General features: G+C 38.6%; 1 protein-coding gene across 3 annotated transcripts in view; it reads left to right on the top strand.

The window, feature by feature from the left end:
- LOC124798206 (V-type proton ATPase 116 kDa subunit a 1) overlaps positions 1–13,465 on the top strand; it is a 660,233-nt gene that overhangs the window by 571,987 nt on the left and 74,781 nt on the right. For all 3 annotated transcript variants that reach the window (XM_047261510.1, XM_047261508.1, XM_047261509.1), the window contains one exon: positions 8,393–8,543. In XM_047261510.1, the coding sequence (XP_047117466.1) occupies positions 8,393–8,543 (151 nt within the window). The remainder of the gene's footprint in view (positions 1–8,392; positions 8,544–13,465) is intronic.

Raw genomic sequence — 13,465 nt, forward strand, 5'->3', positions numbered from 1 at the left:
AATTCAGTGGATTGCTGCTACCTCCCTTTTTGGGTAATGGTGTGACTTGAGCAATTTTCCAGTCTTTAGGTATGGATCATTCTGTGAGCGAGCGATTCTATATAATTGCTAAATATGGAGCCACTGTATCAGCACACTGAGAGTAACCTGACTGCTATACTGTCTGGACTGGAGGCCTTGGCTTTATTAAGTGATTTAAGCTGTTTTGCAACACCAAGGATATCTACTTCTATGTTTCTCATTGTGGCAGTTGTTCTTGATTGGAATTGAGGAATATTTACTTCATCTTCTTTGGTGAAGGAGTTTCGAAAAACCGTGTTTAATAACTCTGCTTTAGTGGCACTGTCTTCAGTGACTTAACTGTTGTTATCGCACAGTGAAGGTATTGATTACATCTTGCCACTGGTGTGCTTTATGTGTGACCAGAAACTCTTTGGGTTTTCTGCCAGATTTTGAGACAGAATTACATTGTGGAAATTATTAAAAGCATCTCGCATTGAAGTACTTCTGCAAAACTTTGCCAGTCTTTGGGATTTTGCATTCTTTTAAGTTTAGCATACTTTTCTCACTGCTTTTGCAACAGCAATCTGATCTGTTTGGTGTACCATTGGGGCTCAGTACCATCACTTATTAATTTATGTGATATATATCTCTCAAATGCTGACAATACTGTCTCTTTGAAATCATTTCACAATTGATCAGATCAGAAGTAGGGAAGACTGTCTGTTAAAAAGGTGTTAAGAACATTTTTATCAGCTTTTTTGAATAGATATACTTTGCGTTTCTTTTTGATGGTTGTAGGTGTTACGGTATCTAGTCTTAACTGATGTCCTACCATCCTCTCCCTTCTTCTCGTAAGTGTTTTCCATATTTTCCTTTCCTCACCGATTCTGCAGAGGACCTCCTCATTCCCTACCTTATGAGTCCACCTAATTTTCAAAATCCTTCTGTAGCACCACATCTCAAATGCTTCAAGTGTCTCCTTTTGGTTTTCCTACATTCCATGTTTCACTACCATAAGATGTTGTGCTCCAAATGTACATTCTCAGAAATTTCTTACTCAAATTAAGGTCTACATTTGATACTAGTAGACTTCTCTTGGCCAGGAATGCTCTCTTTTCCAGTGCTAGTCTGCTTTTTATGTCCTCCTTGCTCTGTCATATTTATTTTGCTGCCTAGGTAGCAGAATTCCTTAACTTCATCTACTTCGTGATCACCAATCCTGATGTTTAGCTTCTCATTCTTCTCATTTCTGCTACTTCTCATTACATTTGTCTTTCTTCTATTTACTCTCAATCCATATTTTGTACTCATTAGACTGTTAATTCCATTCAGCAGATCCTGTAATTTTTCTTCACTGTCACTGAGGATAGCAATGTCATTAGTGAATCTTGCCATTCATGTTTTGACATACCCGGTGCTTTGTCAGCTTGTAGTTCCTCACTGACAGCGATCATGGCAAAAAATGAGCTGGGGTTGGTACAGCAATATATGCATTCAATAATGTGGTGTACGCACGCGCGCGCGCACACACACACACACACACACACACACACACACACACACACACACACACACTCTCACACTCACACTCTTAGTTATGGCCGGTCCATGTCTTAATTATGTAAGTAAGTCTCATTTACCAGGTATGCACATACTGTTCCTTCTAATAGCAAAACAATGGTCGCTCTGCAGTATGACTTAACCAACTTACAGCAGTCTGACTCTGATGAATAATATGTGTTGCACTTTAATATTATAGTTAATCAGCAATCATCATTAACTGTCCTGTTTCACTGTCCATTTATGGCTACTAGAATTTCACATTGTTAAATACTTAATTTCGATAATGTACAGTTAGAATTTCACATCTCAGGTTAATTGAATAGTGCAGAAAAATTGGGTTTTGTCTGAACTTTATTTTACAATAAACGTTTCAGCTAGAATAAGCCTTCCTGATGATTAAAATTGCAACTAGTTACTTGAAATAGTGCAAATTAATGAAGAAATTATTCAGACTAAAGCAATTCAACAAAGTCAGGCGTGGTCTTATACTTGGAATTACAGAATTTCTGCTTTACCTTACGACACATCACTCATTAACACCAGTGATAAAACATTTAGGGAGACAAATAACAAATTATGATGGGAATGGGTCCCAGCTTGATTTGCTATAAATCCTTTCACCTTTGAATTTTAATTCCACTCTTGAACCTTTCTTTTATTTTCATCATTGTTTCTTCAATTTATAGATTGAACAGTAGAGGCGAAGGACTACATCCCTGTCTTTCATAATTTTTAATCTGAGCATTTCGTACTTGGTCTTCCAGTCTTGTTATTTCCTCTCAGTTCTTGTACATGTTGTATATTACCCATCTTTCCCAATAGCTTATCCCTATTTTTTTTCCAAACATATTCCACTATTTGACATTGCTGAACGCTTTTTCCAGATCTACAAATCCTATGAACATAACTCCATTTTTCTCTTGCTTCCATTATAAACCACTTCATTAGAATTGGCTCTCTGGTGCCTTTACCTTTCCTAAAACCAAACTGATTGTCATCTAACACATCCTCAATTCTCTTTTCCATTCTGCTGTAAATTATTCTTGTTAGCAGCGTGGATGCATGAGCTGTTAAACTGATTGTGTGATAATTCTCGCACTTGTCAGCTGTTGCAATCTTTGGAATTGTGTATATGATGATCTTCCAAAAGTCAGCTGGTATATCGCTAAACACATACCTTCTACATACCAACATGAATAGTCATTTTGTTGCCACTTCCCCCAATTATTTTAGAAATTTTGGTGGAATGTTAACTATCCCTTCATCCTTATTTGATTTTAAGTCTTCCAGAGATCTTTTAAATTCTGATTCTAATATTGTATCCCGTATTTCTTCTGTGTAGACTCCTGTTCCTTCTTCCATCACTTCGTCAGTGAAGTCCTCCATCTCATAGAGGCCTTCAATGTATTCTTTCCACCTGTCTGATCTCTCCTGTGCATTTAACAGTGGTATTCTCATTCCACTCTTTAATGTTACTGTCCTTGCTTTTAGTTTCAATGAAGGTTGTTTTGACTTTTTTTATAAGCTGAGCCAGTCCTTCTGACAGTCATTTCAGTTTCGATTTCTTCTCATATTTTGTGGAGCCTTTTGGCATTAGCTTACCTGCAATTCCTATTTATTTCATTTCTAAGTGACTTGTATTCCTGTATTTCCTTGAATATTTTTGTACTTCCTTCTTTCATCAATCAACTGAAGTATTTCTTCTGTTACCCCTGGTTTCTTTGCAGTTATCTTCTTTGTTTCAACTGTTTTCTTTCCAACTTTCATGATTTCCATTTTCAGAGATGACCATTCCTCTTCAACTGAACTGCCTACTTAGCTGTAAGCTATTTCTTATCACAACATATATAGTCTCAGAGAACTTAAAGCATACCTCTTCATTCCTTAGTACTTCTGGATCCCACTTCTTTGCACATTGATTCTTCCTAACTGGCCTCTTAAACTTTAGCCAACTCTTCATCACTGCAAAATTGTGATCTGAGTCTACATCTGCTCCTTGGTATGTCTTACAATCCAATATCTTATTTTGGAATCTCTGCCTGACCATGATGTAATCTAACTCAAATTTTCCCATATCTCCCCACCATTTCCAAGTATACCTCCTTTTCTTATGATTCTCAAACAGAGTATTAATTATTACTATCTGAAATTTGTTTCAGAACTCAATTAATCCTACTCCTCTCTCATTCCTAGTACCAAGCCCATATTCTCCTGTAACCATTTCTTTTACTCCCTCCCCTACAGCTGCACTACAGTCTCCCATTATGTACTGAATTACTCATTCAGTATCCTCATATACTTTCTCTCTCTCTCTCTCTTCATCTTCAGCTTTTGATGTTGGCCTGCATGCCTGAACTGTCATTGTCGGTGTTGGTTTGCTGTCAGTTCTGATGATAACCACATTACCACTGAACTGTTCACAGTAACTGACTCTCTGCCCTAACTTCCTATTTATAATGAATTCTACTTCCATTATACCATTTTCTGCAACTGTTGATATTACCCTGTATTCCTCTGAACAGAAATCCTTGTCTTCTTTCCATTTCATTTCACTGACCCCCACTATATCTCAATTGAGCCTAAGCATTTACCGTTTCACATTTTCGAGCTTCCCTATCACGTTCAAACTTCAGACATTCCTTTCATTGGTTAATAATAACCAATGAAAGGCAACCACTTCCAAGAGATGTGAATGGGGGGGCTAGTCCAGAATATTTTGCCAGTGGAGAGATCATCATGACACCTTTCAGTTTCAGGCCACATGTCGTGTGAATACACATTATCTGCTTTAATGCAGTGGTTTCCATTGTCTTCTGCATCATCATGCTGATGATCACTGCTAATTCTTCTGTCTCTTGGGGCAGTTTACTCTCCCAAGGGCAAGAGCATGCCCTAAACCTCTGTCTGCTCCTCAGGCCTTTTTAACAAGGCTGTTGGCTGACTTCTTATGCTGGAAGTCTTTGGCGGCCACTACTACACCACATGCTTGTTGGTAAAACACTGTGGGGACAGAGAGATTTTACAAGCTTTTGTGATTGTAAGAAATTTGTATAACGCAAGGTTGCCTAATTTCAAGCCTTGTAAAGCCAATTTGCAATCAGGAGCGTAACAAATTATGATATGATGCACTGAAAGTTTTGTGTGCAACTACTTACAATAAAATTTTTCATTTATAAATTGATAACATTGGAAGAGACTCCTGAACATGCCACCCATGCTACATAAGATCATGGGGATTTCTGGTAACATTGTAAAAATTTGTGCCTATCAGCAACTATGTGACACTTCTGCTCACAGTAGGGAGAGTGTTGGTTACAGGTCCGTGAAAAAGTTATTGTCTGAGGCTGTGCAAGAAGGCATATCTTATGAAGGATGGAGAACAATTTGGGATTGTTAACTAAAAGACAACTACACTGAATGATAGTATCTGTGATATTACATGCAAAAGTCAGCAATGGAAATGTTCCAGTCGTCTTCCTCAGGTTTGAAACATGGAATGGTAGGCAAGTGCGGCACTGTAGCAGCAGCCTTAGTTGCAGTTACCGGAGTTGGAGTCCAGTCAGTGAACTAACAAATCCTAATTTTCGCTGAAGTATTGTATGCTGAACTTGGTGTAATCCCTGATTTATTCACATCATAAAAAAACAGCTACTGGATAATGAGTAAATTAATTCATAAACTGTCCATGCTGGGTTGAAGTCTGCTAGTATTCAAAGCATGCTAGTGATCTCGGTGTTGAGTGCCTGTAAGCTTCTCCTCCTCCTCCTCCTCCTCCTCTTCCTGTCCAAAGCGGAACATGGTAGTATTTTATTGTAGCCTATTCATACTGCTGGAGCCAGTCCTCACAGATTCCTGCTGGCACTGTGAGAGACACTTTGAAGAACCAATGAAGAACCTCCAGGCCTCTGGCCAATGAAGACTGTGAGGACAGTGTTACAAACAATGAGCAGCTGGGCACCAGTCTTCTAGATAGACGTTACTTCTGTGTCGCTAGTTGTTGCTGAACGTTACACCAAATTGTTGATAGCTAGCTCTTCTGGCAAACGTTCATTGTACACAGACATGTTCCCATGTCGGGCCTCTGCTTATAGTCAGCCATGGTGTGGCCACTAGTTGTCAGCAGTGTAGCATTTCTTCACCCACAATTTGAGTATGATATATTTATTTACAGTGCACTTGTGTCAACTAATATTTTGCTTGCCTCTCCAGATTACTATGGTCACAGATACTGTGGCCACATTCCACCCATTTATTGTTAGCTACAAGGACGTAATATCTGGCTCCTCGCAACATAGTGGATGCTGACACACAACATACCAGATAGTTTAACCAGAATGACCGTGCATCCAAAGCCACATTGTCATGCACAATGGCAAAATCCTCCAACATAGTAATCCAGTATGTATTAGAGTCCATAGGCAACTGCATGTTTTCAGCATCAGTTCCGGGAATGTCGCTAACTGCTTGATGTTATGAGGTAAAGTTGCAATGCCATTGCATGCCCCTATAGATGGGTCTTGCAATGTAGTTGAGGGCATCACTTGATGTGTTGCGAGTGCATCCTGGTGCAGGCAGTAGTGTTATAAGCAGTTGTGCTTTGTTAATATCCATGTGTGTATCGGAACCAGAGTTGCCACTGGGCCAGGATACATGAATACCTTTGTTAAGCAGGCACTCAAAAAATTGATCTCCTTTTTTCTATTGACAGCACAATTTGAAACTTCCTGGCAAATTAAAACTGTGTGCCGGACCGAGACTCGGACTTGGGACCTTTGCCTTTTGCAGGCAAGTGCTCTTCCACTTTTGTAAGGTAGGAGATGAGGTACTGGCAGAATTCAAGCTGTGGGGATGGGTCGTGTGTCGTGCTTGGGTACCACACTTGGTAGAACACTTGCCCGCGAAAGGCAAAGGTCCTGAGTTCGTGTCTCGGTTCGTGCACACAGTTTTAATCTGCCAGGAAATTTCAAATCAGCACACATTCCGCTGCAGAGTGAAAATCTCATTCTCGACAGCACAGTTTATTTTCTAAACTTTATTTATTTCTTTAAAATCAAAATCAAGTTCCCATGGACTTTATTCAATTAATCACTGTCATCTCTATTTCATAGTCTGCTTCCATAGCTGAGTGGTCAGCCTGGCAGAATCTCATACAAGGGGCAAGGGTTCATTTCCTGGCCAGACCAGGGATTATCTCCTCTCAGAGACTGGCTGATGTGTTGTCTTCAGCATTATTTCAACCTTATTGACACTGAAGTTGCCAAAGTGGTATCGACTAAATATACTTGCATCAGGTGATTGGTCTATGTGATGTGAGGTCCTATCCACATTCACATTCATTTCATCTCTATTTCATTGACATCTCTGTTAGTTCTTCTACACTAATTAAACAAACCAATTATAATATGTTAAGAATTTGCATAATACAGTACACAGTCATACTAGTTACTTTAATATTGACTATTTATTTCAGTCTGCTATAGACAATCCATGGGTCATAAAACCTATTTGACTGTGTATTCCACAACTGCGATGGTTACACATTCTCAAACATTCTGCTACATTATAACACATATTTTACTCAACAATAATAGTAGACCTAATCAGTATTTTCTAACTGCATACTTCACAGCACAGTAGTAGTAACAACTGTGTTGTACATTGTTTATTGTCCCTGCCTAATTACATCCTCTGCTATGTTCCCAACATATTGCACAAGACCTGCATGAGCACCTGTTTTCTGGCAGAAATCAGTGTGACCTCATTTGACAAATGTCTTGCCTAATTACCAAGCGAGGTGGCACAGTGATTAAACACTGGACTCACATTCGGGAGAACAACAGTTCAATCCCGCGTCCGGCCATCCTGATTTACGTTTTCCATGATTTCCCTAAATCGCTCCAGGCAAATGCCGGGATGGTTCCTTTCAAAGGGCACGGCCAACTTCCTTCCCCGTCCTTCCCTGATCCGATGAGACTGATGACCTCGCTGTCTGGTCTCCTTCCCCAAAACAACCCAACCCAACTCTTGCCTAATTTTATCACAGTTTTTTATCTTGATGCCTGTGGTCTCATATCTTCCTTGTTCATTGTTCACACTGTCTGAATGATTGACTGCCACCTGTCAGTAAATCTCTCTCTCTCTCTCTCTCTCTCTCTCTCTCTCTCTCTCTCTCTCTCTCTCTCTCTCTCTCTCTCATAATATGATGCTTGGTGTTCATTCGCCTGTTCTTTCATCCAGTCATACACTATGTTTTGCAAATATTGTCGTAAAGGAGAGCCTTTACTGTGTAAAATGGGTTAAGTTGCACTCTTAACAACCTGAAGCAGTTTTTTGTAGCCATGTTATATTAATGACAAATTACAACTACTCAACCCATTTTGACTGATCTCTCTCCATCTCAATTTAAAGCACTTTCATCTTCAAATTCTATAACACTCTAATGATCAAACTGTGGTATCCTTATATCTTCACTTATTTTCAGTAATTTGAACTGTGACCACCTTCTTTTTATTGTGGTCCTAATTTCCTTTTTGTAATGCAGCAATTAGAGGGGGAAAGAACATTGTTTACTGCCACTGAAATTTCAGTTTGGCTCAAAACTGTACCACATGAAATGTACAGAACTACTTAACATACTTCCACCAAGTATTTTTAAATTGGTCTCATTACTCCTTCTTTTTTGTTTGAGTTTTTACTATTTTTAAATGTATATTATATTTTGATACTTAAATGTATACACTCTACTATGCACTTCATAGTGATATGTAGATGTATGTTACTGACTGGGTCTACAGACAGTATGTAAATTTATACTGTTTACTTTCAGAAAGCCTGTGGCAGTTCAATTCCGTCTTTCCTCAATGCAATTGAAACATCAGAAACGCCACCAACATTCAACAGAACAAATAAATTCACTGCAGGTTTCCAGAACCTAATTGATGCATATGGAGCAATAAGTTACCAGGAGCTTAACCCAGGCAAGTACATAAATATACAGTGGTGTAACTTGGTGGAGGGCCATGGCTCTGGATAGCTTAGATTTTGGGGGGGGGGGGGGGTATAGTGGCCAAGCTAGCCCTGTTGGTATGGTCATTGGATCAGATAACTGTATTGTCATTGTGACTATGTGTGTACTTATACAGAATTTCAGGCCAACTGCACAAATAGTAGTGATTCAAAATAGTGTCGTAAAGTCTGACCTAAACAAATGTAATGTGAGTTACTGCTACTTTAGCCATAAAGGTTATCTTCAGCCCAAAAAAGACATACTTTGTATCATCACACAAAGTTATGTTAACTACATCTTTATCGGCAAAGCAAATAGTAAGGACATTTTTATCGACAGTTGTAGAAATTCTTCAAGATTCTCTTTAAATTACTGGACAAGGAGATTTCATCACAACTATGATGCCATTGATTTTAGCCCTATGTAAAGGAAAGTCTGTTTTCTCAGTCAAAAGGCTTCTTCAGGTAATTAACACCTCTACAACCTACTGCTTGTCTGGCTTAATACATACTCACTCACAGTAGAAAATCAGAGCTATGAAAAAGAAAGAAAATGTACCACATGTTTCCCATACCTCACAGGATGTATACTTTACTATAGACAATGCAAGGGTTTCTTATTAGGTCTTCTAAATTTCTGATGTGGAGAACATTTATTTTAGATTAAATGTTTTAGCCAAGAAGTGCTGTGGTAACAGACTGACTGGCATCAGCTTCAGTGTAACGATTCCCGTTGGCTCATTCCCGTCTCCTGCTACTACTAACCCCCCCCCCCCCCTTACACGCACACACACACACACACACACACACACACACACACACACACACACACACAGTACTTTCCTTCTTGGTGTCACTTCCTGGCATGACTACTCATTATCATTATTTTCATCCTATCATAATGAAAAGTTTATATATCAAGGTAAGTTCTTGTGAGTGGTGAAATTCTTGTGAATTCAAGAAATCTTGGTTTAACTGAATTCGGACTGTCAGCTAATGGTAAGCCAACGAAGTGGAGCGTGTCTGTCCAGATACAGATTGGATGCACCTTGTGTAATGGGCAGTAGAAATGCCTGCTGAGCTCCTACTGACAAGGAATTATTGTAGACTCTAACATATATAAAGGTACTCTCCAGACTTAAATCAAAACAGCATAATTCATTGCTGTGACAGCCCATTCACTGTGTGTTCAGATGTTACAAATTATTTACTTATCAATAGATTAATTTGTATATATTCTTTGCTGAAACTGTGGTAAACATACGATGGGTTTTATTTGCTGTTATGGATAATTTGCACAAATAAGTCACATAAATAACCTCCAAAAATGATTTAAAATGGTTTATTCAGCACAACAGAAACAATAAAAGACACCCAAAAAATTATGCAAGGAAAATAAATTGCAATGATATTGATAAGCACTTGTCAAATATTGGTACACGTTGTCAGATGTGTGTCTCTTTTTTTGTTGAAAAAAGGGGGGGGCGGGGGGGGGAAGGCTGATTCAGGGCTCACACTGGGTGGCAGAACTCCACGCTATGGCACTGTAAATGTATTTCAGGTATCTGAATTTTCAAGGAAAGTCTTGAGAACTTCTTTTTACTGTGCTCATTACTGAAAACATAATGCCACACTCATAAACTGTGTCATGAAAAGAGACGTGAAAAATCTTTTACCTATTTAGAAGTGTCAAATTTTAGAAAGTTGATTGCTTATCAGATACCCAAATTTTCATTTATCTTTATTTCTGTGTTTCATGCTGGTGTATGCAGTCAGAGCTTAAATAACAACAAATGAATAAAAGTATTATTCAAATATACAGGGTGAATCATCTAAAATGTGCACCACAAATATTGCAGAAATGCAAAGTGCTGTTCATGTGCGGTTTTCGCAGAATGGATTGGCACTCAGGGGCTCATATTGTTAGCCAAAAACCACATTGTAATAGTACTTAGAAAGTGTATTTTTTTGTGCAAACACACTTTTTTTTTTTTTTAATGGAACGATGCCTATTGACATTAACACACTGAAAGTAGGGTCAATTAGAATATCAGTGATGTTTGTTGTATGATTCTAGTATGAGTCATTTACAAAGCATTGTCTTTTGAAAAGTTTCTACACCAACACTTGTTTGTGCCATTCAGTCTGTGTAGTTGCTGGGTAAGATGGTGTTAGTTTGCTTACAATGTGCTTGTGTGTTCCTTGGGTGCATTGCAACTTGCTAGTCAGTGTGTGACAGTCCAAGGAGCAGGTTGTGAGTGGACAATGGGATTTAGCAGTGTGGAGAAAGCTGACATCATTATGTGTGGAGAGTGTAGGAAAAGAATGTAGTTCATTCTTGTACAGTGTATGTGGCAAGATATCCCAAAAGACATCAGTTATTTATCAACCTCTTCAACCAGTTACATGAAAGTGGTAGTGTAACACCTAGACATCATAATAGGAGGAAACAAGTGATGACAGAAGAGGGGGAAATTATGTTCGTGCTGCTGTTGCCGTTTATCCGCACATTAGCTCCTGCACAATCACATGAGGAAGTGGTAGGAGCCAGGCAGATGTAACACGCATCCCCCACCAACATAGGTTGCATCCCTATCACATCTCTCCCCATCAAGAGCTAAATGGAAATGATTATGAGGATTGTGTCAACTTCTGTACGTGGACATTAAGACAGGATTCTCCAGATGTATCTTTTCTTTTATTTAGTGATGAAACCACATTTACCAATTGAGGCCAGATAAATCGTCAAAACATGCACTATTGGTCTGTTGACACTCCATATTGGCTTCACCAGGTGGAACATCAGTGCCCGTGGAGTCTAAACAAGTGGTGTGGGTTAGTGAACCACAAGTGTGTGGGATAGGACAGCATCAGCTCATAGGTCTGTTTTTCATAGACGGAACACTGAACACACATCCTCCTAACTGATTGCCTTCCTTGGATGCTAGAAAACATTTCGCTGCAGACGAGGAGGAACCTGGGTTGCAATATGATGGCTGTCCAGCCAATAGTGCATGAAGTACTACAGCATGTCTTCACAAGTTGTTTCCAAATTGTTTGGTTGGATACAGAGGACCTGTACCTTGGCCAGCCCATTCCCCATATTTGACACCTGTAGACTTTTTTCTGTGGGGAAAGTTGAAAGACTCTGTTTACAAGAAATACCAACTACATCTGGTAATATGCAGTGATCTATTACTGCAGTGTGCTTGGACATTGTCACTGAAATACTAGTATGTGTGCATGTGTGCAGCAGTTCCGCACTGCAAGTGTGTATTGCCATTGCTGGTGGTCATTTGGAACACAACCTGTGATTGTAAGTTATCTCGATACTGGTCAGAGTCCTCAAAACTATTGTATACTCTTGTGTTGTTCTTTAATGTGTGCTACCACAGATATTGTACAAGTCAGTGTGGGAACTTTGCAAAATACAGTAGCTTGTAAACAACTCGCACTAGAATCCTGTAACAAACACTACTGATATTCTAATTTATTAGCTTGTTAATGTTAATAGGCATTGTTCCATTGAAAAAAGTGTATGTTTGCATGAAGAGTAACTTTCTAAGCAGTATTACAATTTGTTGGTTGGCTAACAATACAAACCCCTTACTACCAATCATTTCCGTGAAAACCACTCATCAATAGCGCTTTCCATATTTGCAATGCAAATTTTATGTGATGCTCTCTGTATAAGGCAGTGTGAGACAGGAAGAGTTAAAACCAGTCATAGTGTGAAAAATTTGGAAAATGAAAAATTTTGCGTGAAGCAACATATAGAAGCAAGTGCATGTGACCTTAAACTAAATAATGGCATTTTTTAATCGTGGCCATGTATAAGTCCCCATTGGGAAATTTTCAACTATTTTTGGAAAACTTGGATTCTTTGTTGTACTGTCTGTCAGACAGAGGAAAGCAAATTATTATTTGTGGGGATTTCAATGTAGATTTTCTGAAAGAGACCAATAGAAAGCTTGACCTTGAAGTATTACTTGGTTCTTTCAATTTGATATTGGTACAGGAAAGCAGCACAAAGATAGATAATGTTTTCATAGGCCAAGATAAATTTAATCAAATAAAAACTTTTCCTGTTAAGAATGGTCTGTCTGATCATGATGCACAGCTAGTTACAGTATATGGATGTAGCTCCCTACAGTAATGCAGAACAGTTCTCCAAAATAGTGCGCTCAGTTAATGATTAAACAATTCAGAATTTTAGGGAAAGCTTCCAACAGTTACACTGGGATGAGGTGTACAGGGAACATGATGCTAATTTAAAATTTAATCTATTTCATGATACCTTTGTGAGTATATTTGAAAACAGTTTCCCTAAGAAAATAGTGAAATAAAATTGTAAGAAACCATGTGAAAAGCCATGGCTTACTAAAGGGATAAAAAATCTTGTAAGCAGAAAAGGGAAATGTATCTTATAGCTAGGAGTAGTAATGATCCCCAAACAGTGAAACTATAAAAACTACTGCACTGTATTAAGAAAAGTTATTAAAAAATCCAGAAGTATGTGCTTTAAGTCTGAGATTAGCACATCTGATAATAAAATTAAAACAATTTGGAATATTGTGAAAAGGGAGACAGGGCAACCAAGAGCACAGGAAGACTGTATTTCTATCCAACAGTTTAGTTCATAGACTGTGTAAGAGCAACATCTGGTGGGGTGAATCTCAGTACATAGCATCATTTTCCTTCTCCTCCCTTTTTACACCATGCAAGGCAGCCCAGAAGCTTAAACTGTAAGTAAACTTCCTATTTCATTTTTGTTTTAAGACCAACAACAGTCACGTTCTTAATTTTGAAAACTGCCCCTCCTTCCTTATCACATGAAAGAAATGAGCCCAAATGGCCCAAGAAAACTTTAATATGGAATTATTGGTTCTCCCCA

Source organism: Schistocerca piceifrons, chromosome 5, assembly GCF_021461385.2.
Source record: "Schistocerca piceifrons isolate TAMUIC-IGC-003096 chromosome 5, iqSchPice1.1, whole genome shotgun sequence".
NCBI lineage: Eukaryota > Metazoa > Arthropoda > Insecta > Orthoptera > Acrididae > Schistocerca > Schistocerca piceifrons.